Raw genomic sequence first — 26719 nt, 5'->3', positions numbered from 1 at the left:
CCGAACGCTTCTCGTCGTGTAAGACATGAATGAGACCCATATCGTAGTCACTTGATATTTGAATGCCACTTGTTCTGTTCTCCACAACAGGATAATTGCAAACCACACTGAGGTGATACTCACGTGAGTTAGTTAATGTAAGTTTGTGTAATTCATTAACCAAATCATCGAAAGTACACGATTTTGTTATGAACAACGGTCTCGTCGTGCCTCCTTCATAAACGGGCATATTATTCTCGAGGTAATTAATCTTCCCATCATAAGAACAGAGAATTACAATTCGATCATTCATCGTTACCTCTGAAGAGTGAAAAATTCAATATCAATATTACACGAAAAGCCAAATAAATATTGATTGTTACTAATTTTTACATTTAGGTAGTAACTCTAATTTCCACATTAATTGATAATTTCACCTCTAAATACGCAAAATTATTTAATACGTCTTCACAAAATTCGTAAATAATTCACAATTAAATTCTAAAATCTAATTTATATCATACATATGCAAAAATCTAAAATCTAATTTTTCTTCACAAAATCTAAATAATTCACAATTAAATTCTAAACTCTAAATACAATAATTTTCGAAATTATTGATAATTTTTTCTCTAATTTGACAAAATTATTGATAATTTACACACTAATTCTTCACAAATATCACAAAATTATTGATAATTTTCCTTCTAATTTTCACATTTATTGATAATTTTCCCTTTAATTTTCACATTTATTGATAATTTCCAATCTAATTTTCACATTTCTTCACAAAATTCGTAAACAATTCACAATTAAATTCTAAAATCTAGATTTCTACATGTAATCACAATCAAATAGTGGGAGAATACAAAAATTAGAGGGTATAGCTTTTTTAGAAAGAATTTACCTTTTTTTTTTGCGAAAAAACTGACTTGAGAATCTGACCGGAGCGGCGATCGGAGGGCGCGCGCGGCGGCGGTCGGAAGCTGGCACCGGCGGGGTCGAAGCTGGACGGCGGCGGTCGGAGGATGGGGTGGCGACTGAGAAAGCGCGCGTTTGGGAAAGAGCGCTGAATATTAGGGTTTGCTGTGTCTGGGGTCGGGTGGGTACGCGCTAAATAGGGGCACCAAAATCCACCGGAGTTCACACTCCCCGTGGAGTTGCATGCCACAATTCCAGAGAATCGAGTCTGGCAAATTGTGACTGCAACTTCACGGGAGTTGAACTCCCGTGAAGTTGCAGTCACAATTTGCCAGACTCGATTCTCTGGAATTGCTGACTGTAACTCCACGGGAGTTCAACTCCCATGGAGTTTTAAGCAGAAATTACGCTTCACGGGAGTTGAACTCCCGTGAAGTTTAATTTCTCCATAAACTTCACGGGAGTTGAACTCCCGTGATGTTTCGGAGATTTTTTTACAAAAACCGACCTGTTTTCAGCGCTGGGCTGAAAACAGGTCGGTTTTTGCAATTATTATGAAAAGGGGTCGGTTTTTGCAATTAAATGTGTAAAAGGGTTGGTTTTGAAAATTTGTCCTTTTTCATTTGGAAATTTTCTTCAACCACCTGACACCCAGTCCATTATAATATGACAAGAGATGGGGGAGTTTATGTGAAATTAACCCCTTCATCATTCACACATCATCTCCTCTCTCTATGCCTCTCAACCCACCAACATTAACATTGTTTATGTAGATTCAATAACTTTCAGATCTTAGGGGTGGAAAAAAATGTCAACAAAAAATTACATCACCGGCAAGTCTTATTGACAGTGGAGATCGAAATAAAATACAAATGTGATAATTTAGCCTTTATTTTACAATACAAGTATCAATAGCATTCTGGTTGTGTTTATGATTGAGACTTCTAATCTTGCACTTTCCGTTCAATCCAAGAGAAATAATAAGAATTCCAATAATTCAGTAGCACTTTATTAATTATGTAATGAGAAAGCAATGGAATGGAGAAACTTGAATCCCTTCATGTTCAAGGTTCACCCACCCATCATGGGTACTCAACATAAGAGTAGGCCTGGGCCCCGGCCTGGGCCCCGGCAAGCCGACGAACTCTAATCTTCAACTACACTCACTCCCATGATTTGTCAGTTTGCAAGTCAGCAGACCAACAAATTGGAAAAAGCGTGCACCCATCCACTTGTGTGATACTAATAAAAAAATGGAGAACGCCGGGGCCCAGAAAATTGAACACCATGTTACAAATTAAAAGCAGAGAGGAGCTGGGGAATTAGGCTCCAAGTTCCCCAAAATTCCAAATTGAAGTTCTCATTGGTTAGCTTTGAGCAAACAATTCCCATGCTATTCAGCTGACTTCTAAATCTAGAGAATAATCTAAAAGTTTACAATTGAAAAGATAGAAGAAACTAACACTCCAACTGGTAAAAGGATTTTGGCCTAAGAAACTCCAAGATATGAAAGACCTCCTTAGATATTAGTCTTTTTGTCGAATGTTAGACAAAAGCATTGCATATGTAAGTGTTAATTCTAACTAGGGAACATTTCATGTTGAAACAAAACTTCAGTTCGAAGGTCAGTCTTCAGAACAAGCACTAGTAGAATCTAGTCAAGCGTATCTTGCAAAATATGGGCCTAAATAGGCATGGTTTTGTACAACAACATACAAGTTCCATTTTCCCCTCCTCTTCTTCTTTTTCTTCCTGTGTTTGAGTGACTAGGAAGCTAGAGAGTACACTGACGGAATAGAAAATTTTGATTTACCTACCAAGATTGAGATAGGCCAACTGTAATTCTTTGGTCAGTTATCTTTCTTTAGTTCACGTGACATCTCTCTCTCTCTCTCTCTCTTTACTCATTTTGTATAGCCATAATTTGTGCTTATGCATCCAATGGAACTCGCACTTGTTTTATAGTTCACTATTTGTACAGATATCTAATTCTTAGAAACAAAGGTAAAAATACAGCCATTTGCAACTAAAAATATTTCAGGACCACAACTAATTGATTAGGAAATTTTTGTTGCAGATATCCACGAAGGGCAGTATTTGTGGGTTCGTCCCATTTTGTAAGCGGATGCTGTGTCCATCATGTTTAATTAAGCATCGATGGCGCCTTGCTACAACGCCATAGTATTGAGTTCTTACATGTACTCAAGAATGCAATACAAGAAAATGACTAACAAGCATAAAAATAGAGGCACATAGTTTACAAGATCATTCATAACTGTATTTAGCATCAGAACAGAGGCACGTAGTTTAAAGATCACGCAGAACAGTTATTTATTACTCATGCTCCATCTTTCATAGAATTTTTCCTCTAAAATTTAGTGAACTAAATTAGACGGCTTCTCTAGATAATGTTAGATCTAAATGTTACAAATGTTCTTGCCATTAAGCTTTCTACACATACAAGCTTGTACATATTTCCACAGCAAAAAAGTACATAAATTGATTGCATCAAAAATTCCATTTTTCTCGTAGACATAGCAAGGGATAAATATGGCGCTATACCCTAACTAATAAGCTCTCTTTCTCACTACTGGCTTCCGCACTTCCTTCTTACTGGTCGCAGTTGATGAGCCCAAAGGAGTCATTCCTAGAGCAGCCTGGTATATATCCTTCAACCTGGAGGAAAAAAAGAGGAAAAAAAAAGAGTATAAGAACGACATGTGAAGAAAAGGTTCGAGAGAAATTAAAATGAGATATGTTGATATTTTAATCACCTTGGCATACTGATAAAGAGAGCGATAACAGCTACTCCAACCACCAGAGGGAAAACTGGAGCCGCTGTCAGTTCCTACATAAATACAATAGTCCACAAAACTTCAGCATTATGACCAAGTTACATTGGAGACAGTGAGAGGCCGTGTCATGGCTTTTTTTAACACACCTACACACACATATACGCCCCCTCCCCCCCCCCCTTCCACAAAAAAAAAAAAAAAGAAAAGTCATTAGAATCTTTTTCCACTAAGAGCGAAGGAAAAAAAGCCAATTGTATAGATTTCTAGCTCAATCTGAGGGAATTTGTTTCATTTGTGAGCAAATTGTAGGGTTTTGTTATATTTGCACCCAAAAACTAGAAGATATATTTATTATGGATATATTAGCTAGGTGAAGAAAATATCTCATCCTACATCGAAAATATATAAACCAAGTTGCCTTGCCTGTTTGTGATGTTGTTCCTCCACGCTAAATTTTATGGGGCCCACATGAAGGTGCGGGTGTTTTTCCAAGTCAACCTCAAAGATCTCAGATTCAAATCTGTGGGTATTGGATGGAAGAGCTGACCGGAGTTGTAGAAGGTGCTTTCCTCTCGGCAAATCACGGATTTGGAAGTAGTACGAGAGAGGCAAAGAGAGAACTGACTCAATCTTTGATGTATCACTAGCCGATTTTATTTCCACTGAAAGATGCGGTTGCAGTACTTCAAGGCCAGTCCCTTCAACGTGCCCACTTAAAATGGTTACCTCAGGCTCTTCGAATACAATGAAATCCACACCTCTGATATCCTCTGAGCCAACCTGAAGTGAGGTAAGCCATATAAGTGCAAAAACACACTAGTTTCTCACTAGATCATTCGTATTCAAAAAATGATTGTAGGACAGGAAAACAGAAGTGAAAACAAAGAAACAAATGAGGGAGTCACATAGGTCAAGTGACTCCAAGAAATACAAAATGAGACAACACGTAGATCATCAGTGAAGTAGCTTCCAGTAACACAAATGATAACGTCCCACAGGTCAACTCTGTAAGTAAATAAGAGGTTTCATGTACGATAGAATTCATTATTACGCTTCAAATTTTAATCCATTTACATCTAAAATAATAACTTAATCGCTATGCAAGTAGAAAGGGCCTTACATGCAAGAATTAAGTGTGATAAGTGCACTCAAAAGTTCCTTTTTGTTGTGCACACAAGTTGGAAAGAACTTTAAGTTGCATTTTTATTAGGGTGTAATGTACAACAAACTTCTCAGGCTATTGGAAAGATCATTTTGACTAGCAGCATATATTTGTTAATCGATGTCTTTTCTCCACATTAGGAACGCAACTTCTCGATTTGGTAGTCATCAGAACCAGAAGGTATAGGTAGAAGGGGAAGGAGTAGGCCTTGTTTCAAAGTGCTGGACTGTGCACTTGGAGGTTGGAGGTTTCTTCCTTGATGGCAGCTACATGCAAACTGGCAATCTGATAGCCATATCAAAGTCCAGTAACTAATTTTTTTGTGTAAGACATGGGTTTTGTCCCAAATTACTATGAAAAACCACTGATAGCCATATCAAAGTCCAGTAACTAATTTTTTTTTTGTGTAAGACATGGGTTTTGTCTCAAATTACTATGAAAAACCACTGTACCATGTGTGAGTATAAGATGAGCAACTTTGCAACTGATGACATCATGTGAGTTACTGCACAAAGACTGTTGTACTTCTTCGCTTCATTAATCTTTTGCAATTTGACTTTCAATTGGATCTTTCTATCATAGGTTCAATTTCCCTCTGATCATAAGAATGAATCTAATATTGAAGACATTAATATCTATCTGTGAAGAATGACTTCTTTGATATTGACGTCTTCTTTCACCACTGCACTACTTACTACGTATTTTTAGAACAAACTGTTTGATTCATGTTCTTTTATCGGAAAACTCAATGAATGGCACGCTTCTACAGCTACTATGTGATGGGAAGCAACAAACAATTAACTAATTGATGACTATCAAAACCTCACCTTAATAGCAAAAGACTCAGGAGAAGCCCGTTCAATGCCAACAACTCCCAAGTCATCCTTTGACACAACTTTTACCAGATAAGTTGTCTCTGGAAGAAGTCCCCTAAGACGAAAATATCCTGAGTTATCAGTTGTTGCTTCCTCATAATAGCCTTTGGATTCTGCCCGAGCCTCCACGTAAACACCTTCTTTTGGCTGACCAGACAGTAGTGATACAGTACCCATTACACTGCAAAGGAAAGCTGCGTTAAATGGAAGAAAAGCATTGGCATGTGTTTTGAATAAAAAGGTGGAGAAAAAATTAATGATACCTAGAGACAGTATAAACAACTTTTTAGCATTTAATTCTGATGTAAGCAAAAGAGGGATTTCTTGATTTAGAAACTTAATGACTTGGTTTAACGCGCCTGGGCATAGTCAAGGCCCAAGGATGCTAGAGTTAGTAACCTTACTTATAATCAAGGCATCATTTGTGGTGCGTACCAACTCAAATTCTAGAAAGATAGCTCACCAAGTAATAGATATTATAAACTCCTAGTTGCAGTAGGAAATAGCTTCTTGAAATGTAACATATCAAGCATAAATTTAGACAACTTTAAGTTACGATGTAATAGATATTTTTCGGTTGAGTAGCTTGGGTATGAAAAGACGGTAAACTTTAATTGCCTTCATATACAAAAATGATTAGGTTCTATCAGTTTGAACAGCCATGGTAGGATCTCAACAATGTTCTATTACATTTCAAGAGAGGCAAACCAGCCATGCAGGGAAAGGGAGGGAGCAGTATGAGAGCGACCATCATTTACAGAGAGCACAAGAAAACATGAAGCGTTTTAGGTGACAGAGCAGAGCTTGTAAAAGGTGCAACTTCAATGGGATCTAATAACAGTCAAATCATCATAAGCCGTTCTCCAATTATGTAAGCAAAAGGTACAGGAATCATAAAAGCTTGAGGGAAAAAAAGTTTCTCATATAATGTATCCCATGTGATTAATCACCACAACACAACCAAGGCTTACAGACAGAATGGATGGAGATAAAGAGAGAAAAAGGAGCAAAGGGGGAGAAAAAGAAGATTTTGTCAGTCCGCTATGGCACACCATCTTCACTGCCTTACCAATCATGCAGACAACAAAGCAGAATATCATCATAGATTCTTTTATACTAATTTAGAATTTTAGATTGTAGCCAAGAAAAGGACTTAACTACACTTTCTCCCTGAACTATTTAGTCATATGACGCATGAAAAATTGCCACGGACATGAGATACAGTTTATGGTACATTATGACATTAAAAAACTAGCACACAATTACGATATGACAAAAGTTGTTTATAAATAATCATATATCTACAAGTAGTTATAAAAGCAAATAGGTCAGAGCCTTGTCCTTCACCCTTAGCTCCTACAGGGTGATTTCAGTTGCAGGCTAAAATTTGATGAGTCACTTCTAGTTAGGATGAACCTAAAGTTCTGATCCAATTGACACTATTTTAATATTGAAGAAAAGCTTCTATCAGTTTAGTAACTATATTACATTTAGAGAAAGAAGGACCTTTAGGCCTCCTATTGAAATAAAAATAAGTAGTCTTCTCCGCTCATTTTTCTAAGTAATAACAAAACCTCTATTACTAGAAAAATCAAATTCGGTAGCTAATGAAGAAATCGAACATTCATTCATATTAGAAATTTAGTTTGACTCACAAGAAAACACCTCAAACTAGATTTCTTAATTAGAACTTTGATAATGGAATCCATCAAATTAGGATCTTAATTTTACTAGTCTTTTGAAAAGATAAAATATGCCTGAAACAATTTTATTACGTGGAAAAAAGTACATTACACACAGACTACCTGGTTAGAATTTTATAGAATTTTGAAGTATTTATTTGTTCATTTACTTATTTTCCATCTTTATGTTTAGGTGATGATGTAAAAAATGGAATGTTTACATAATTAATATCTTATTTCTAGATGCATATGACACAGTATAACTGCAGTAACAAAGGAAAATCCAAAGAAAATAGAATATTAACATATCATGTATACAAATAATCATTAAATTAAATCTATGCATACAGCTTACTTCAACAACCATGTTCTTTACAAAGAAGCTCGATAAATCATAAGGAAAAATGCATTTAAGCTTATTCATCAAATGAGCATCACCACAAACAACTTAAGAGTCATGAACGTTACACCAAACAGTGAAGTGCAATCAATACTTTTGAAGTTTTGTAGCTCCGCTAGTACTCATAAAATCCAGTATTACTACTTACAACTACAACCTAACCCAACCCCACCCCACCCCCTCACACCCCAAAAGGGAGAAAGAAGGGCTACATACGTAGCCTATTCATACAGCTTGTTCTAATGCACAAATTTGTTGCAAATAAAATTATAAATGTGTGTGTTTCGAACATGAAATATGAGAATGAAACTATGGTAAAGAAAAAAGTACCTGTAAGCAACACGTGTTGCTTGGAAGACGACAACTTTAGATTCTCCAGACCCCAACTCTATTGCCACTGCTCCAGGGGAAAATGAATACTCCTACGAGATTGACAGGCTCATGAGTGCGCAAGTTAAGAAAAGACTGATTATTCTATGTACATTCCAAATTGTGTATTTATTCAGAAACGTGAACATATAATAAAAAGAGAGAATTTACAGTGGTGGTAAACATTTTATCAGTGGACAATAACCGATTTTTTTGTCAAAAGTATAAGTGCTGATTAATCATGATTCTTGACCATGACAATTTCATGTTAACAACCACAAAGACTATCAGCATTTTCATGACTTACAAACAGATAAGGGGATATAAGTCTTCAAATACAACCACACATTCTACAGAAACAAAAAGTGTTGTGGCATATGCAACTGCAAATATAGATGCAACATCCATTTCATACAAATAGGCTAATAGACCCCATCGCGCCAGTTGGTGCAGACCATTCTCTGCAGCTACATATTGTCCTATGTACCTGCAAATGTGATGCATATTATTATATGAACAGGTCCCAGTCTAATTCTGGACCTTATATGAGCTGATTGATATCGTCTGACGTGGATGATTACCGCTTTTGTAATTACTTATGTTCTTCGATCCTATTGGTTAGTTGATTGTTGCTTCCTGTAGTGTGTTCCAATTTGATAGTATGAAGATTGTCAATTTCTTTTTCCTACCTCAATATAATTATGCTCATATAAAATTGTCACTAGCAGTCATTTGACCCATTAATGTCCTATTTGATGGTATAAGATTGTCAACACTAATATTTTTCTACCTAATGCAATTATGCTCATAAAATTGTTATTAAGAGCCACTTGACTTAGTAAAAGTACATACAATGCTTTGACATTTCAAACATTTTTAATCTTCCCCATAATTCATGATTTTCACTCTATTATCTCACTTTTTCATTGTAGTTTATCAATTTCTTCAATTTTCCTAGTAAAATGCCCAAACCACATGGTTTACATGGTATGTGCCAGTGCACCACATACTAGCACATAAAATATTCTAGCACTGAAGGTGAATATTGTTACAGACCTGTTTAAACATACACTGAATAGAATCAACCAGGAAAACCATTCCTCAAATGTAAAGTAAAGAGGCATTGATAAGTTCGTTAGTACAATACCTTCAATAATGGACGTAAATAAAAGCTTCCAGGAAACAAATTATCGAAGCTGAAAGCTCCACCAGCACCACTAATGGAGTTGTTCCTGTAACCATCTTCACCACTCAATGATAATAGAACAGATGGGAACAAGTCCCCAGCTTCACCTCCATCGTATATATTTACAACAATTTGACTAAGTTTCTGACAAGTAAATGAATTAGGCCCCAACTTTTTAACATGATATCCAGGCTGTGTCAAAAGAAAAAACAATCAGAGGATGGATATAGCAAAATCAGTAAATGATAATCTTAAATTTCAGAGTTTCCACATTCCATTCAGAACTGCAGACCTTGGAAGCTTCAATATTATAAGTTATATCATCATACAGAGGGCCACCTATGAATGAACCGTCAGACTGTGTCTCTATTGCAAATGCCAAATCACCTTCCCGAAGAGGAGCATTACTGCTCTCTCCAGCTGCTACAATTTTTATATTTACACCAGAAAGAGGTGGAGAGACTGATCCTTCAAGATAAAGCCCCATCCGTCCAGTGATTGTGGGAATAGAAGCTTGACAGCCATCAACAGTAACTGATACCTGTCAAGAAATTAAACAGGCAAGATGATTGACAGCCAAGTGCTCACATTTAAGTTTGTGCAAGAACAAACACTGTAAATATACTTACATGACGCTGTCTTGGATAAAATAGGATCTTTTTTTCTTGATGCTCACTGCAAAATCAGAGAAGCACAGATCAAGCATGTGATCGGATGTGTAGATTTTGAATTAACAGTATAACAATTGATTAAGAGTAAAAGCATGCAAATACCGATAAGAAAACTATCAAATGTAAATAACAAAACTATCTCAACCTAACACATTAATCCATAATTTGATAAAACTGATTTAGATGTTGGCCAGTTGACATGGTTGTGACTTGGGACGTTTCATAAAAAGTAGGGTTGTTTGCACATATACCCCCATAAACCATGGGTATTTGCAAAACTATCCCCAAATCTCAATATTTGCGAAACTACTCCTCAAATCATCAATTGTAGAAAAAAAGCCCAAATCAACCAATCATCAACATTGATGAGCTGATTTGTAACTGCAATGTAAAAATTATCAAAAAACAAACTAGTCAAGTTTTTACTCGCATGATTTGTTGATTTTGGGGGTATTTTTTTTGCAAAGTTGATGATTTGGAGGGTATTTTTTGGAAGTATTAAGATTCGAAGGGTAGTTTCACAAATACCCATGATTTAAGGGGTATATATATATAAAACTCTAGATAGTATTGATATTGGTGTTCTAAATGTCGGATGTCTGGGGCATGTTAGATGGAAAATTCCATAGCAAATAGGAGATATCGGGGATATATCGGAGATATTTAATAAATATCAAGATGTCATATTGGATAATGTGTAAATATGTATCATAAATGTTCATAATTGATGTACCAAAGAATGAAGCTATGGAGAAAGGTGATATCTTTTGCAAAACTTTTATAAAAGAATATGGTCTCAGTTGAACCCTAATTCTTCTCTCTGCTATTTATATAACGGATACTTGTTTAGGTTACGACTTGAATTGAATTCAAACAAATAAAAGTCCAAATGGATACCAGCAATTAGGCCTGTCTTTTTAATGCTAAATGTCACCAGATATATCGAGAAATCACGATGAGTTGCTAAAAATGCCAAAAGTGGTAAAGGAAATTGAAACCATAACACATTGCGGCAAGCCTTATAAAAGGACATATCAAACCAGTGAATCAGCCATGTCGGAATATTTAAAACAATGATTGATATTGCAGTAGACGGTGAGGTAATTGATATTGCAGTAGACGGTGAGGTAATGTGATAGCATGAATATGTCATGCGAGTGTAATCAAAGTGTCAGACTCTGAGCCGATAAATAGTATACAAGTTAAGCTGAAGAACTAAAAAAAGAAGATAACGAAAAGATTTAAAACCAAGAAGGCAACAAATGTAAATGTTTATGGGTCATTGTCGTAAATAGATGAAAACATAAGATTAAAAGGCATGTATATGATAAGGAAGAAAGCTTTTTAAACTCAGTGCAATGCAATACAGAAAAAGGCAAAAAAGGATTATGATTATCAAACCCAACAACTGTGTATTACAACTATAGAATGGATCCGGCAAAGATAATTTATGCATACGAATATAATATAATCAAGTAACACAATACATTCTATTAAAAGTTTAAGCTTTTTGATAGATCTCTTATGTCCTTGACCCAAAAATTCAAGTGAAGGCTTGTATCAATACAATCAACTGTGTCAACTAAATAATGCAGCCAAAACCAACTGATACCGCCAATATTAACTAAGAACAACAAATAATATTGATGTCTAATACTAGATAAGAATGACAACCACATGGGTTGAAATACCAAAACTTACTAGATGGTGATATATTGCAGAAAAAAGTAATAAATCAATGTGGAGTGAATCGTCAATACTATCAACATCTACGAATTCTAATTTGAAACTCCTCAGTCAACGTCTAAACTCGATATTGTTAATTGGTAGTTGAAACCAACACGACACGGAAATTTAAAAGTTGGATACGTATCATATCGAATTTAAACAATGTTGATATGGTCCAACTAAAACATCCCACGCCGGAAAGGACAAGAAAAAGTGATGATTTTAAATATGAGTTGGCGTCAACACCTAACAGCTTAAGCTTTTGGGTTAAAATTGATTCCTAGCCGCTATTGAAGGCTCATTACCTCTAGGTTGGACCTGATTACTCCCCAATAATTAGTACCAGAGCTAAGGTTATAGCCCAAGTAAAAAAATGAAGTCCAATGTGAATCATGAAGGCGCCGATAAAATGACTACGGTTAGGAAGATCAAGGTTAGACCAAGTCAAGGATGTTGTGTACCCATGCTGCCTCCCATAGTTGTCATAAGTTACTAAATCCCGTGAAAGATTGGACTATACTAACAAATGAATGAGAAGATTGTTGAGTTTATTTATATGCGAGTATAGTCTACTGTTGGAAAAGATAAAAAAGAGTGACGAGTTTAAATAGGACTTGGGCTTAATGCCTAACAACTTAAGCTTTTAGGCGAAATTGTTTCATAGTCTCTATTGAAGACCCATTAACTCTATGTTGGACATGATTACTTCCCAACAAAACCACCCGATGCATTCCATATTGGTCATTAGAATTAATGGCATAATAATATTGACTAATAATGGCCAACACATAAGAACACCTAAGATTCGAAAAAAATATTATTAGAATGCTATATCAGAGAAAAAATAATTTTTTTGGAAAACTCACGAATCACCAAAATCATTGAAACCCTCACAGCCTAGTCCCTACTTCCTATAGCTCCAACTTGAAACCGCTGAAACTCTTAAAATTTCTAAACTCGATATTACAAATCGGCAATCGATATCGACACAACAATGAAATTAATACCTCGATATGTATAGATAAAGCTAATGTATAGTGTAAATTCTTAAAGTCCCTATCATTGCACTAACAGTTCAAAGTTGTGGTGAGGGTTTAAGGTCATAAGCTTATATCTTAGCATCACCCCATAGGTTAGGGGCCCTTTATGGGCCAAAAGCTAGACTTGCAGAGCAATGTCTTTTTTTAACCCGGTCTAGAAATAATTGGCGAGCAACATTTGAATCAGGGTTGCACAGCTACCATCTTGGCCACAACACCGAAGCTCCGCAGTTGTGGTAAGTGTTGAGGGTTATCATTTAATATTTCAACATGTTTTAAGTGAGTTAGTGTTCATCTCCTTGAAGAAAATTATCTTCTATGCAGATTTTGTTCAACATTAAGCAGTGACGGATCCACCTCGGTGAAAGTGGCGTCGCATGACACGACTTCCTCTAAGATGTCTCATGTATATTAAGGCCCTGTGTGTGTTGCTTAGAGGCCGAAAGGGTTGAACAAAGGGGGTTATGATTGGTTCGGGAGCAATGATCACAAAGAAGACGAGAGGCTGGTGTGTTCGCTTGGTTCTTCACGAGGAAGAAGATGAGGGAACAAGAAGACTTTGTTTTCTTTTGCTTCTCGTTGAAATAAAAATGAAGGAGAGAAAAGGTGACGCACTGTTGGGTTTTTTTTTATCCTTTTGTTGAAAATTTTGGCAACAGATCATCAATGATTATGTGGGTTGTCTTTAAAAGAGTTTGGACTTTTGAGAATTTACTCTATTTGAGTTTATATTGAGAACAAATAAGCAAAAAGTTAAGACTTCAATCTAGGATAATATCATATAATAAGTTATTTGGATGGAAGTAAAGAACAAAGAAAATAACAATACATATTATTGATTAGATGGATAAATACGTATACATCTACTATTTTGATTAAGTTGGAATCACATACGGACGCTTAATCCGAAAACCAGTGGCTTCACGCCTTTGAATAATCTCTCCAAACTCTTCTTTAAACTCTTTTTCTTTATTCATATCCAGTTTCCAAAATTACAATGAGAATAATAGCCCCTCAAATATATAATCTCTAATATAGTTTAAAATTAAGATCTAAAATGTAAAATACATATACTCCTTTAGTACTACAACAACTTGAATTCCAACTAATCTTATTAATCTTATCTTGGTAGAATTTAATTCAAATACAAGTCTAAAATCCTAAGAAAACAAGAATTCAAATATATATAATCGAAATTGGATATAAAAATTTGTCATAAAAATTGTAAATTTTTTAATTATTAATTATGTAGTGACACTACTTACCAAAAATCCTAGATCTGTCACTCATGATAAGCTTGGTTTCTGGGAAAAAAAACCAAGTTTACACCGTTGCATTAAACATGTTTACACTAGCATACTCAGCATGGACACTTAAATAGTGAAGCCATGACATTCAGCATATATATTAGACCATACACATCTCCCAAATTATTTTTGTTCCATGTGCAATTTTCAAGCATTTGTTTTTGTGCCGCAATGGCATATTGTGTGGTGCTTATGTGAGCATATCTACAATCGTGTTCCCTAGGTGAAAGTGAAAAACATATAAAATGACTAATGAAATTATATGCTCAACTTAATTCATTGCATGGGACACGGAGTAACAAAATAATCTTTCCATAACATCCCAATTAATAATGCCAATTATTCTGCAATCTCCTCATTACATACCATGAAATGTTAGATTATTGGCTTTGTCCAGTCTTTACAGCTTCAGTGCTTAACTATTGTGTGTTCCTTCATGTCTCCTAATCCCAGGAAGCCCGAAAATTCTTTTTCATATTTGATTTTAGTCCCTGATAATTCACTCATAAGGGCATAATCTATAAGACTATAACCATTTTAAACTAACACCAATAAAGTTGTTCCTCCATACCAATATTTTTCTATTTAATCTGTAGAGATATGTTAATAAGTCTACATTATTAATTGTTCAAATAGATATCCAAACAAGTGTGTTACTATATTAATTTGTAAATATGAGTTTGCAAGAGGACCTTAACAGTCATTATAATAGTATGTGTAATTGTCAACTAATTGAGGGTATTTTATGTAATTAGTTCTGGTAGCTATTGTTATTATTATATATGTAATGAGATCGAGTTAAGGGTGTCTTTTGTAAATAAAATCCTGAAGGAAAGAAGACCCTAGTTTATTATAAATTGATTGAATGTATTAGTATGTGTCAATATATCAACTAATTTGTAAGATAATTGTATTGATGGTCGTGTATAATTATTCTATAGGGGTTGATAAATGATCCACAGAGGCGTTGAGAGTGGTATTTGGACTATCTTTTGGATATATAGTAAATGGTGAATTTGTACATTATCTGCTCCATATTTTTTTAATATATAAAATTATATTGACTATATGTGGATTTGTTCCGATGGGATGTACCCATTTTTATGATTTACACTCATACTAATTGTTGATTGGATTTAATGCACATAGATATTTGGTATAAGTCTATGCTTATTTTCTTTATCGATAGTCATTTCTTTTTTATATAGTAGTAGGTTGAGGTGCATATGCGGATAATTGCACTATTGGTTGGCCTTCGATATTTTTGTAATATTTAGTTTTATAAGCTATGTTCATTTCTTTATGTTCATTTCTTAAAGCAGATGCATCTCAGGTCAATATAATGGTATATGTCGGAGATAACTAAGTCATCTAAACAGGATTCAATGTGCATCTATGAGGTTTTTATTTTAGCGTTAAAAGCCCAAATTTGGATCTCACCATCCCGAAACCGCTAGCTTAATAATTGTGGGATTTATCAAGTCAATCGGAGTATGAAGTGTTGATAGCATTGAGACGTGACTTACTTATTCTACAACTCATGAAATTTATATTTTAAAGATATTGGATCACGTTTGTGAGTTCATTGATTTCTTTTTACTATTTTATATTTTGCTTAATAAGTCAAAGTATTCTATTTTTTTAGCAAAACCAATGTTTAAGGTATGAATTTATCCACTTACTGAGTTGCGAACTCATTGTGTTGTTTTCATTCTTTTTAGAGACTCAGGATTAGGTGGAGTTCATGGATTCTAAATTCTTAGAAGGGAGCAAGAAATAAAATTGCATATTGCTAATTTCTTATTGGTGAAGGTTAATTAAGTCATCTATATATTTAGTTGTTATTGAAAGTTTTGTAATAATAAGATTTTTCACTCTGGGTTGAGTTTTATTTTAAGTTGAGAAATTTTGTTTATCTATATAAGTTGGAAATATTTTGACTTTTGGATTATAGAGAATGTTGTCGTCGGTTTTAATTTGATAATGAGATTATTTTAATGGTCATTTGATGACTGTAGATGTTTGGATGATATTTTTTTAAGGTTTAGTCCCGGCTCCAATGTTCCTTCATTATCTTGGAATTTGGGGTCGTGACAAGATACATTTATTTTATATGATTTTCCTACTTTTGAGATCATACCAATATGAGGGTGTTCGGGGCGGCTTATTTTTTGGTCAAACTAGCTTTTAAGCTAGCTTTTTTATTTCTACATGTTTGGTAAAATATAAAATAAGTTAGCTTATAGGTCACATTTTAAAAAACTGGTATACCTCAGCTTTTGAAAAACAAACTTATAAGTTCACCTAAATAAGTTAGGTTTAACCAAACAAATTACTATACTACTCAAATAATTGTTGTAATATTTTTATTATAAAAGCCAAAAGTCACTAAAAGCTAGCAGAACTTATAAGCTTCAAAAAATAAGCCTTCCCAAATACCCTCTAGTTCATAGAAAGTAAATGCACTCCCAATAGATGCATCATTATGCAAATGTGCATACAGATAAAGCAAGCAAATGCCCTTATTCAAGCAATTACATGGTGGAAGAACAGCCCTCTCTAAGAATTAAATATTGAATTCCAAGTATATTACAAGTGATTCACAACTTTACCTTGAGTGTCGAGGAACGACAACAAGATCCTCTCCAAGATCAGCCCACATTGTGTACTCAATAACAGCGATTCCACTTTGTTCAGTTTCATCAGGCGCATATTTAGTACGAATAGTGTCAACGTGAACATTATCTCCCTTAAATATGTCAACTGTAATACTTTCATATGAACCTTGAAGCAGGCTTGAGTCGACATGGATCAATCCTCTGAGTAAGTACTTCTTTCCCGTAAGATGTATGGGCTGTAACAGCACAAAAAGTCTTGGATATTAATGACAGAACCATGTAAGGCAGAACTTCAAGGGGAAGGATGTGATAACTCAAAAAAATACAAATATGAAACCAAGAACTATCAAAGATAAGCCCATACTGCTGGATTCTGTGTATTAAACTTCACTGATGAGCTTCCAAAGAGTATGCACGAGTTAACAAAATGCAGTTCATGCTCCCCAGGGTTCTCGAAACAAATTCTTTGTGAACCTCTCTGTAAATTAAGAATAACTAAGCTGAGATGATAGTATAAACGCAAACTCAGAAATGAACGTTTGTAGAAGATCCATCAACGAGTTAACTAAATTTTTTACAGCAAAAAGATACCTTTATTGATAAATCAACACGTGAAGAGTCAGGTTGCTTTATATAGGCTTCCGTATCATGAGTAGAAATTATATCAATCCAATAACCTTTCTGAGTAAAGACAATTCCCTGCAAGTCCTCTGTGCCAACATCTAACTCAACAGTACTTCGTTCCCAGCACCAATTGTCACCCTCAGGCATTGCTGACAAAGGGATGTGTTTGACCTTAAGATGGATCGGATAACAAATGGTATCATAATCAGTGACATGAAGGGAGCCAATAGCTAGGCATTATGTTAAAGTGAAACTATTTACCTCAAGGAGATATTTCCCAGGAAAGACTTTCGTGAAAATAAAAGTGCTCCCTTGACTCAAGGTAATTGTTCTTTCGTCTTGTGCATTGTCCCTCACTTGTCTTACAAGCGATAGAGAAATAGAAGGCCCACAAATCTCTTTGCAAAGTACAGTTCCATGAATATCAACTTGTGCCTGATGGACAGGAATGAATCACAATTCAGAAATATTTAAGTTTTGTTGTTGCTGAAAGAACACAGAGAAACCAATAGGCAACACAAGGCTGCATTTTGATATTAGTCTTACAAGAAGGTTTAAGAGGAAAAATTGAGCACAAAAACAGAAACTGTGTGAAATTAATATCCAAGATGTTACCTGAGAAAACTCTACACAAAGTAATGGGCGATCAACCTTGAGATCAATATATGATGGAGAGAACAGAAGACTCAATGAGCTCTCAGAATTAGCTGCCATAGCAGATAAACGATATTCTCCAGGTGGAACCTATTGAATGAGTTAGTAAATACATTTTGATAAATTCAGAAAAAAGGAGCATCCAGGAGCAAGCATTTATAAGAAATCACAAGCATCCTGATAAAATCTTTTAAGCAGAAAACACGAGAAAGGCTGAGTAGTAAGTTATCAGATCATTAGGAAAGCACTTAGATTTTTTTTTTTAACTCAGACTCCCCTACAAACTTCACTTTCTAGAGGAAATCTGATTTTAAGTGGACTTGGACCAATATATTTCCGACTTTTTTATGAAATATGAACTAAAAGATCAGAAGGGGAAAAATTGCAACTTAGTGAAACCCACATAAGTTTGATTACGCTAAAGCAGATAGTTCGTCGGCTAACAATGTGCATCAAACGAACTTCTTAAGACAACTCATCCCAAGCTAAGTAACAAAAAGAATGGTGGGCCGGGGGCCCAAATTTATCTGGTCCATGCTACACTTTGGTCATCATGTGGGTACATGGCAAAGAGATAAGGTTAAAAAGTGTTTCCGTTTTAAGTCACGGTCCACATACATGTGTAAGTATTTCAATCCATATTTATATACATATATCAATAGTACAGAGGCTGCTAACCCTTAGATGCCTAGCAGCTTAAGCAGATACTTTCACCTCCTGTTTATCCCTCTTTTATATATAATGAGAAACAGGTGAACTACTCCTTAAAATCAATGACACCTAAGCGCACAAAACAATGTCATGTGTCTTATGTTATTTTAACATTAAATTAGAATTCTTAAATGATATATGATGAGTTTATTTTCTAATTTATAAAGTAGTAAACTAGTTACCATATAAATTCTGATTTGATTGGTTTCTTTTTTTCTACAACCCCTACTAAAAAGTTCAAGAATCTTCGCTTACTTACAAATTTATGTTATCATTAATGGATTAGATTTCTATTGTATTATTTATTTCTGAGATTGAAAATATGATAGGCTAGGGAAAATATATCCAGCCCCTCCTTTTGTACCTACACTAAACTTAGACAAATCCCTTTCATCAAAATTGGTGGACTACTCCTAAAGCCATAAAACAATGACACCTAAGCGCACAAAACAATGACATGAGTCATATGTTATTTTAATATTAAATTAGAATTCTTATATGATATATGGTGAGTTTATTTTCTAGTTTATAAAGTAGTAAACCAGTTACCATATGAATTCTGATTTGATTGGTTTCTTTTTTCTACAATCCCTACTAAAAAAGATTCAAGAACTTTCATTTACTTTAAAATTTAAGTTGTCATTTATGGATTGGATTTCTATGGTATTATTTATTTCTGAGATTGAAAATATGATAGTTTAGGGAAAACATGTTTAGCCCCTCCTTTTATACTGACATTATATTTAGACAAACCCCTTTCATTGAAATTGTTTTCGAGGGGGTTTTCATCTATATGGTAATTTAAACTATATAAAAATGTATCCTTTTGAACAGTAATACTCTACTTTCAATTTATGCTTGAAGTGGGTTTATTTTGAAATAAAAGTTATCTAATTTTGAATTTCAAATTTTAAAATGAAAGTCATCAACACCCTTATTTTGAATTTCAAGCTATCTACGGGAAAAAACTCCAGCCCCAATTACATAATTTTGACTTTCAAATTCAAGCGATCTACTATTTACCTCATGCATTATGTTCAGAATGCTATGGGGAAATTTGAAGAATAATAGCATTTTAATATTATAAGTCATAGAAATATATCATTTTTATGCTTCAATTTAGAAGCACGGACATAATCAGAAGAAAGAACCCGTAGAGACTGAAGAAATTAGATTACAAACTAAGGTAATCGAGAACATAGTCTAAGAAGCCCCTAAGTTTTAATCCTTTTTTATTAGAGTCCCAAACTTTCTATTTTTGACAAAGAAGCCCCTAAGTATTGTCCCTCTCCTCTAATAAGAAATCCTTAACTTTCTTGTTGACAACTATTCCCTAAGCTTTTCCTCTCTTTTCTAAGAAGAGCCCATCTTTCTTTCTTTCTTTTTTTTGACAATAAATAGAAAAGTTAGGGGCTTCTTAGAAGAGAGAAGTAAACCTAGGAGTTCCATTGTCAAAAAAGGAAAGTTACGGGATTTTTAGAGGGGGGCAAAACTTATGGGCTTCTTTATCAAAATTAAAAAGTTGGGGGCTTCCTAGAAAAAAGATGTAAAACTTAGGAGCTCTTTAAACTATGTTCTCCAAAGCAATCACACTCACCTATGCGAGCAAAAGCAAAACACTTTTTACATTAAGGAAGAATGGAATGTCTCGTGTTGTGTCTTGTGTTTCCAACCCCTGACCTCTGTCTCTAATTGCCTGACACCGACCTACTCACATGCTACTGTCACTAAGATCTATGCAACAATAGGTGGAGAGGGAGAAAAGGGGATGAGTGTTAACTAATTTGTGTCTTGCATTTCCAACCTTTAACATTTGTCTCTGGTTGCCCAACATCAATCTCCTCTCTTGCCACTGTCTCTGTGATCTATACAACAAGAGGTATGCAACAAGAGGTGAAGAGAGGAAAGGATCAGAAGCAGGTCAGATTTCAGAGCTGTAAGAAACAAGTGCAAGCCCAGCCCCTTCCTATAAAATGAGTCAAGTGCCCAACACATCCTCTGTCTTTGAGATTGTGGCTGCATTGCAGCAACCAGTGACTGCAAATGGGCTGAGTTTGAAGACGAAGGCAACTAACAGGTAGCACTTCTTTCTTGAATGATGAAGTGCCTAATAGAGCCTCTTAACCCCTTATTTGGATTTGGGAAATCTTTTTGCAGACTCTACCCAAGCAGATGCATATGCTTCTCTCTAAAATGTTGATATATAAACAAATATTTAAATACTCTTCTCATGGTTATATAACTTGTGTTATGCAAAAGTGTCTGGAAAAACTTTTTTGAAACTCGCTTCAACTTTTTGAAGGCTAAATTCTTTAAAACTCAAGAGTGAATGTATTTATCCCTTGAAGCTTACACCTCATCACTTAAAGCATAACTGAAGGGTGTGTTTCATGCTTTATAAAGCGCTTCTCTTATGATGCGCACACTTTAGACAAAATAGGAGATATAAAATGATTTTTAACTAACATTAAAGTGCCCCTATGTGGGTATAAATGGCATATATATGTTAATACATGTAGCTTAGTTTATTATGATTTGCATCTATGCTTCACATATTTAATTCTCATATAATAATCGGAACATGAATGTATCTATTTGTAAATTATTATACCACTATACATTATATGTTCATAACTATTATACGCAACACGCTTTGAAGCTTGCACCTCACTTTGGTGAAGTGTCCAGCGCTTCACCTTATGCTTCCACTTTTTTCAACATTGTCAAAATAATATGATTAGAATTTAACTGGATGAAGGAAGCAAAGAATTAAAAAAATAATCGACAGATTCAAAGAAAAGACTTCACCCAAAAGTTCGAGTTAATAAGTTGTAGGCTCCAAATATTACCATGAATAACTATGACAATAAATCTAATTTTGAACTTGACCTAACTTTAATTAACAATGTCATTTTAGCAAAAGTTTCACCACATCCCAGAATTATATTAATAAAGCCTAGTAATCGAGGTTTAGAACCTAGATACATTTTGAGTAGAGATATTATGTCATAGGTATCACCGTATCCGTAAAACCTCGTAAATTTTGATAATATTATGGAAAAATAATATTAAATGAGTTTTATAATGTTTGAGATTACTTTGGGATGAAGGAATATGTTTGACATCGATTTAAGCATACACACACACACACACACACACACACACACACACACACACACACATATATATATATATATATATATATATATATATATATACACACACACACACATATACATATACATATACATATATAATAGTGTAAACGTGCACGTGTGCATAAACCAGTAGGCTGGAATTTGCTGATCACTTGGCATCAGTCGACCGATAGGAGTTGGCCGGTCGACTGATGCCAAGTCATCAGTCGACTGACAGGAAGCCAAATTCCTGCTAGGTTTCTATTTTCGGGTCAGGCAATTTGGGTTCGGGTTTGTTCGTATATATATGCGTATATTTCACGAAATCTCTCATTTTTATCATCTTTCTGAACCCTAGCAACCACCCACTCCCCTCAGCAAACCCTAAAATTTATTTTGGTGATTTTGAATAGCTTTGTGAAGCAAATACTGAGAAGAGGGTGAGATCGTCGGCGTTTGGCGAAGAAGAATCTGTTTTCTTGCATATTTTGGGATTCCAGCACATTTTGAGGCGAGTTTCATCTCCTCCAAGCTCATACCCGTTTTATTTCTGGTTTTATTTAGATTTATTGGATTTCAAACCTAGTTTAAGTATAAACATTGCTCTTTTAAACTATAAGATACAAAGATTTGATCTTTTCGTTTTAAAAAGTTATGAAACGGCATCTTTGTTTTGGATTTAAGTTCTGAAATATATCTAACATGAGTTTACGTCAAATTTCTTTGTTTTGATGAGGTTTCCTATAAGTATGAACATGTTAAGGTTATTTAAATCCACTCAAAATTGATAATTTTGTTTTCATGTAAATAAGTGAACCCTAATCACATTTAATAAATTTAAATATGTGTTTTATGTAAAAAACTCAATTTGAGGAATTATAGATCAAAACCTGCACCTGTTGTTCACCTTCACTTCATGCTCGGGTCAGTCGACCGAAACGAAAGAGTCGGTCAACCGGTCCAAGCTGTGTGCATGTGCACGTTTGTGCACGACCCCGATCGGTCGACCGATGTCAATACTTCGGTCGACCGATGTGATGCTGATTGTGTATTTGTGTTTCGCCACATTTGTTTGATCGCAACCACGGAGTACGAGTTGCACGTAGATCCATGCACGTGACCATGAGTGTACACGTATTTGTGTTTGGCACGCACGAGTTTTGGAGGTGTGTAATCTATCATTTTGAGTTTGTTTTATTTTACGATAGTTGTGGATGCGTGAGTGGGATTAGTCAGTATTCCCACAATGAGTCCGCGGCTGAACTACACTCAGAGTTCGTCAGTTTATACCCCGTAATGAGATCGCGGATGGACAACACTCTATGTTGCATCATTGTTTCCGGGTTAGGTTGATATGCTTATTCTCCGCAGGGTGTCCGAGACATCGTTGGTTTTCCGGGTTTGGGTTGATATGCCTATTCTCTGCAGAATATTTGAGATTGTGATTTGCTCTCATGTTGCTTATGTTAAGAGTAGGATATGAGGCTGCATTATTTGAGATTGTGATTTGCTCCCATGTTGTTTATGTTAAGAGTAGGATATGAGGCTGCATTATTTGTGATATGCCTATTCTCCGCAGGGTGTACGAGACATCGTTGGTTTTCCAGGTTTGGGTTGATATGCCTATTCTCTGCGGAGTATTTGAGATTGTGATTTGCTCCCATGTTGCTTATGTTAAGAGTAGGATATGAGGCTGCATTATATCATACATGACGTATCTTAGACGAAAATTTATTTTTGTTACCGCACCAACTACCCAAGGGTGGTGTGAGATATTATAACATGATTTGTTTTGGATGAGGCTCGGTAGTGTGTTATTTCTTTATTATTCATTTTTGTTCATTGGATTTGGAATTGATATTTAACAATTCACAATTTGAGATACGAGGTATATTCATGAGGGTTTCTTTGTTTGGATTATTACGCTCGACGTACTCATTCTCGTATTGTGAATTTTTACATATTAATTTTTACTTAGTTCAGGATAGATAATTTTATATCTATATTTACTAACACGTATTTTTATATACTCCTAACCCCCTCCACATGGTGGCGGTGAAGATGATCTCGTTAGCGCTTTGACGCTCGTTGTTCCCCTCTTTTCAGAGAACGAGCTAGGGATCCGGAGAGTTACAGGTTGATGGAGATGCAAATTAGTTCACCATCATATTTTATTAGTAGTATATCAGTGCTCCACATTAGATATTATTCATTATCAAACATTTAGAGTTGTTGAGTGTCTTAATATTATTTTATTTGACTCTATGTAATGAGAAATTTCACATTTATTTCAGTTTATCAGTTGTATTCTCTTTCATTCAGTTGTAACATGATTATGATTAGTTGGATCTCTCATTTTCTTTTATCATATTCATTGTATTCTTATCTTTATTTTATATGCTTTGTATCCACCCTTATTTATTGTTGAATCCACTAGAAAGATACTACTATGATGATGAAACGTATTGTTACATAGTGTGGATGCATGGAAGGTTTGACATCTTTGGGTTCATCTTGGACTGCAGCCTTATATGAAACCAGAGACGTCACAGTATCAGCATCTAAAACAAAATTACTCCAAAATTTCTCAAAAATAATGGGTATAATAAGTAAGAACAAGTTTACACTATGCTTATCAAACTTTAAACAATGTGAAATCTTTAAACTTGCTTCAGCCAGAATAACCAGCGAAAAAACAAGATTCATAATTCTCAAACAAAAGAAGGCAAAAATTGACTAGTCAAGAATAAAAAAACCCATAGATATTTAAATCATTTGCATGTACATCCAGTAAAATTTTAAATACCATTTTATCTTCTGTCTCCTTTGTCCTCTCTACTCTCTTCTCTTTGCATTCACCCCCTACTCATCCTCCCCCAACCAACTATACCATTCGCGCTAGCCTATCACAAACCCCACTTGTCACCCTAACTCCTTTCCAACCACCTGCATCGTCCTAAAGGCACTTGTCACTCTAACTCATTCCCAACAACCTGCATCGTCCTAACCCTTCCACTCGATAAATTTCCCTCCCCACTCTTTGCCTCCACCCTACCACAACTTGCGCCCTAAAAAAACCCGACCAAACACCTTCCAACTTTCCAACAGCCTCCTCCACACTCGTCGACCATAGCAAACTCAACCCCTCAATTGACTAGTCAAGTACAAAATGCACCTAGATATTAAATCCATTAGATCTATATCCTACAAAATATTTTAAGCAGTGTTATTGAGGCGCACACACCAGGTGCACTTCAGGCGTTAAGCACTGGGGCCTACAGCAAATGCGTCCCGCACCAGAGGTTGGGCGTTGCAGACACGCGAGGCGTGCGCCTCATGTGCGCCTGGCGCCAACGTCCGGGGCACCGACTCACTGCACCCCAACCGATGGTGCGTAGTGAGTTGGGTTATGTGAATAGAATCGGGTTTCGGGTGTAGTACACGCATATTATATTAAATCCTTATGTTTTAGGGTTTTAAACTATCTTCCCTCTTTCTCTCATCTCTCACAGTGGCTGCTCCTCAAACTCTCTCTCACTGTTCTCACTCCCCAACCCCAACGTGCTGGTCGCCGACGACGCGAAATTAGTTTAGTTTTTTTTTGTTTCTCTTTTTTTTGTTTTCTTTTTTTCTTTTTGAAAAATAATTTATATGATTACATATTTACATATTGACATCATGTAGTAGACTGCTTCTTTTTTCATATTAGACTCTTTGAGGATGAGGAAATTCCCCTTCAGTTGGATGACGATGATGATGAGGATGACTAGACACTATTATTTTGTTGCTTGCTTATTTAGTTTCGTAGATTTTTGCTCATGTTAGATATTATCTTGCATTGTGATTTGTGGAAACTTATGAACTTCTCTATATTATGCATGTTAATTAAGACTCTTTCATGATTTAGTAGGTGAAATTATATTTCTTACTCTTTTAATGTGACAATTTATAAACATGTTGTATATATGCTTCTTTATCTTATATTGAAAAAATATTAGTTTGAGTTATGCGCCTCAATTCAGTGAAGCGCGCGCATCATTGTGCGTCTTATGCATGGTGGGCATAAGTGACCTTTGCGCCCCGCGTTGCGTCTTGCACCTCGATAACACTAATTTTAAGTATTTATTTTCATTATTATTGCCTTCTTCCTCCTCTCTACTCTCTTCTTCGTTCTGTTGCCAATAAAAAGCTCTCATTCATCGTGAACCCTTCTACTTGGTACCCCTACACCACCTGCCCCCTTCCCAACCACCCTCCTCCCCCTCCTTACAATTAATAACCATATGGACCAAAAGCTCCTCTACTCCAATACCCCATTTCCAACATCTCTCCACTCCAAATTCAAACCCCTTTTATTTCTCTCCACTTTTAGACTTTCACTATTTTTTTTATTTCTGTGTCTTTTAATTTAAAAGCGGTAAAGATAGAAATATACAAGGGACGTATAAATTATAAAACATATAAAAAGTGAATATATTCATATGAAAGTGTACATGTCAAATACGAATACAAAAATACATATGAGAAAATTGTGTATGCTAAGGATAAAATTGATCCTTGGAAATGAAGTTGTCACTTCTCATTCACACATTTAAATACCCACTGGAAAGTGACCCTCATTTGATTACTCACCCATTCGATGAGTGGACGAGAAGTGGTTACCTTAGTAACAAGGACCAAATTTGTCCTAGTACCAAGGATGACCCATATTCCTATATATATGCATATACATATTATATATATATATATATATATATATATATATATAAAGAGATTATTGAGTTGATGATCGATCCCACCAAAAAACTTTGTTTTTTTATTTTTATTCTATTTTTATTAATTTAAATAATCATGATATTC

General features: G+C 35.1%; 1 protein-coding gene across 1 annotated transcript in view; it reads right to left on the bottom strand.

The window, feature by feature from the left end:
• Positions 3204–26719, bottom strand: part of LOC109849682 (nodal modulator 3) — a 50300-nt gene continuing 26784 nt past the window's right edge. The window contains exons 15-27 of the mRNA XM_020419543.1: positions 17973–18101; positions 17619–17792; positions 17325–17528; positions 17098–17211; positions 16728–16969; positions 9999–10044; positions 9662–9910; positions 9331–9561; positions 8145–8236; positions 5685–5913; positions 4119–4475; positions 3675–3748; positions 3204–3576 (exon numbers count right to left, since the gene is read on the bottom strand). Coding sequence (XP_020275132.1) covers positions 3468–3576; positions 3675–3748; positions 4119–4475; positions 5685–5913; positions 8145–8236; positions 9331–9561; positions 9662–9910; positions 9999–10044; positions 16728–16969; positions 17098–17211; positions 17325–17528; positions 17619–17792; positions 17973–18101 — 2250 coding nt within the window. The 3' untranslated portion in view covers positions 3204–3467. The remainder of the gene's footprint in view (positions 3577–3674; positions 3749–4118; positions 4476–5684; positions 5914–8144; positions 8237–9330; positions 9562–9661; positions 9911–9998; positions 10045–16727; positions 16970–17097; positions 17212–17324; positions 17529–17618; positions 17793–17972; positions 18102–26719) is intronic.

Source organism: Asparagus officinalis, chromosome 7 (genome assembly GCF_001876935.1).
Source record: "Asparagus officinalis chromosome 7, Aspof.V1, whole genome shotgun sequence".
Classification (NCBI taxonomy): Eukaryota; Viridiplantae; Streptophyta; class Magnoliopsida; order Asparagales; family Asparagaceae; genus Asparagus; species Asparagus officinalis.
The sequence above is the reverse complement of the archived record's forward strand: the minus strand, read 5'-3'. Positions and strand labels throughout refer to the sequence as shown.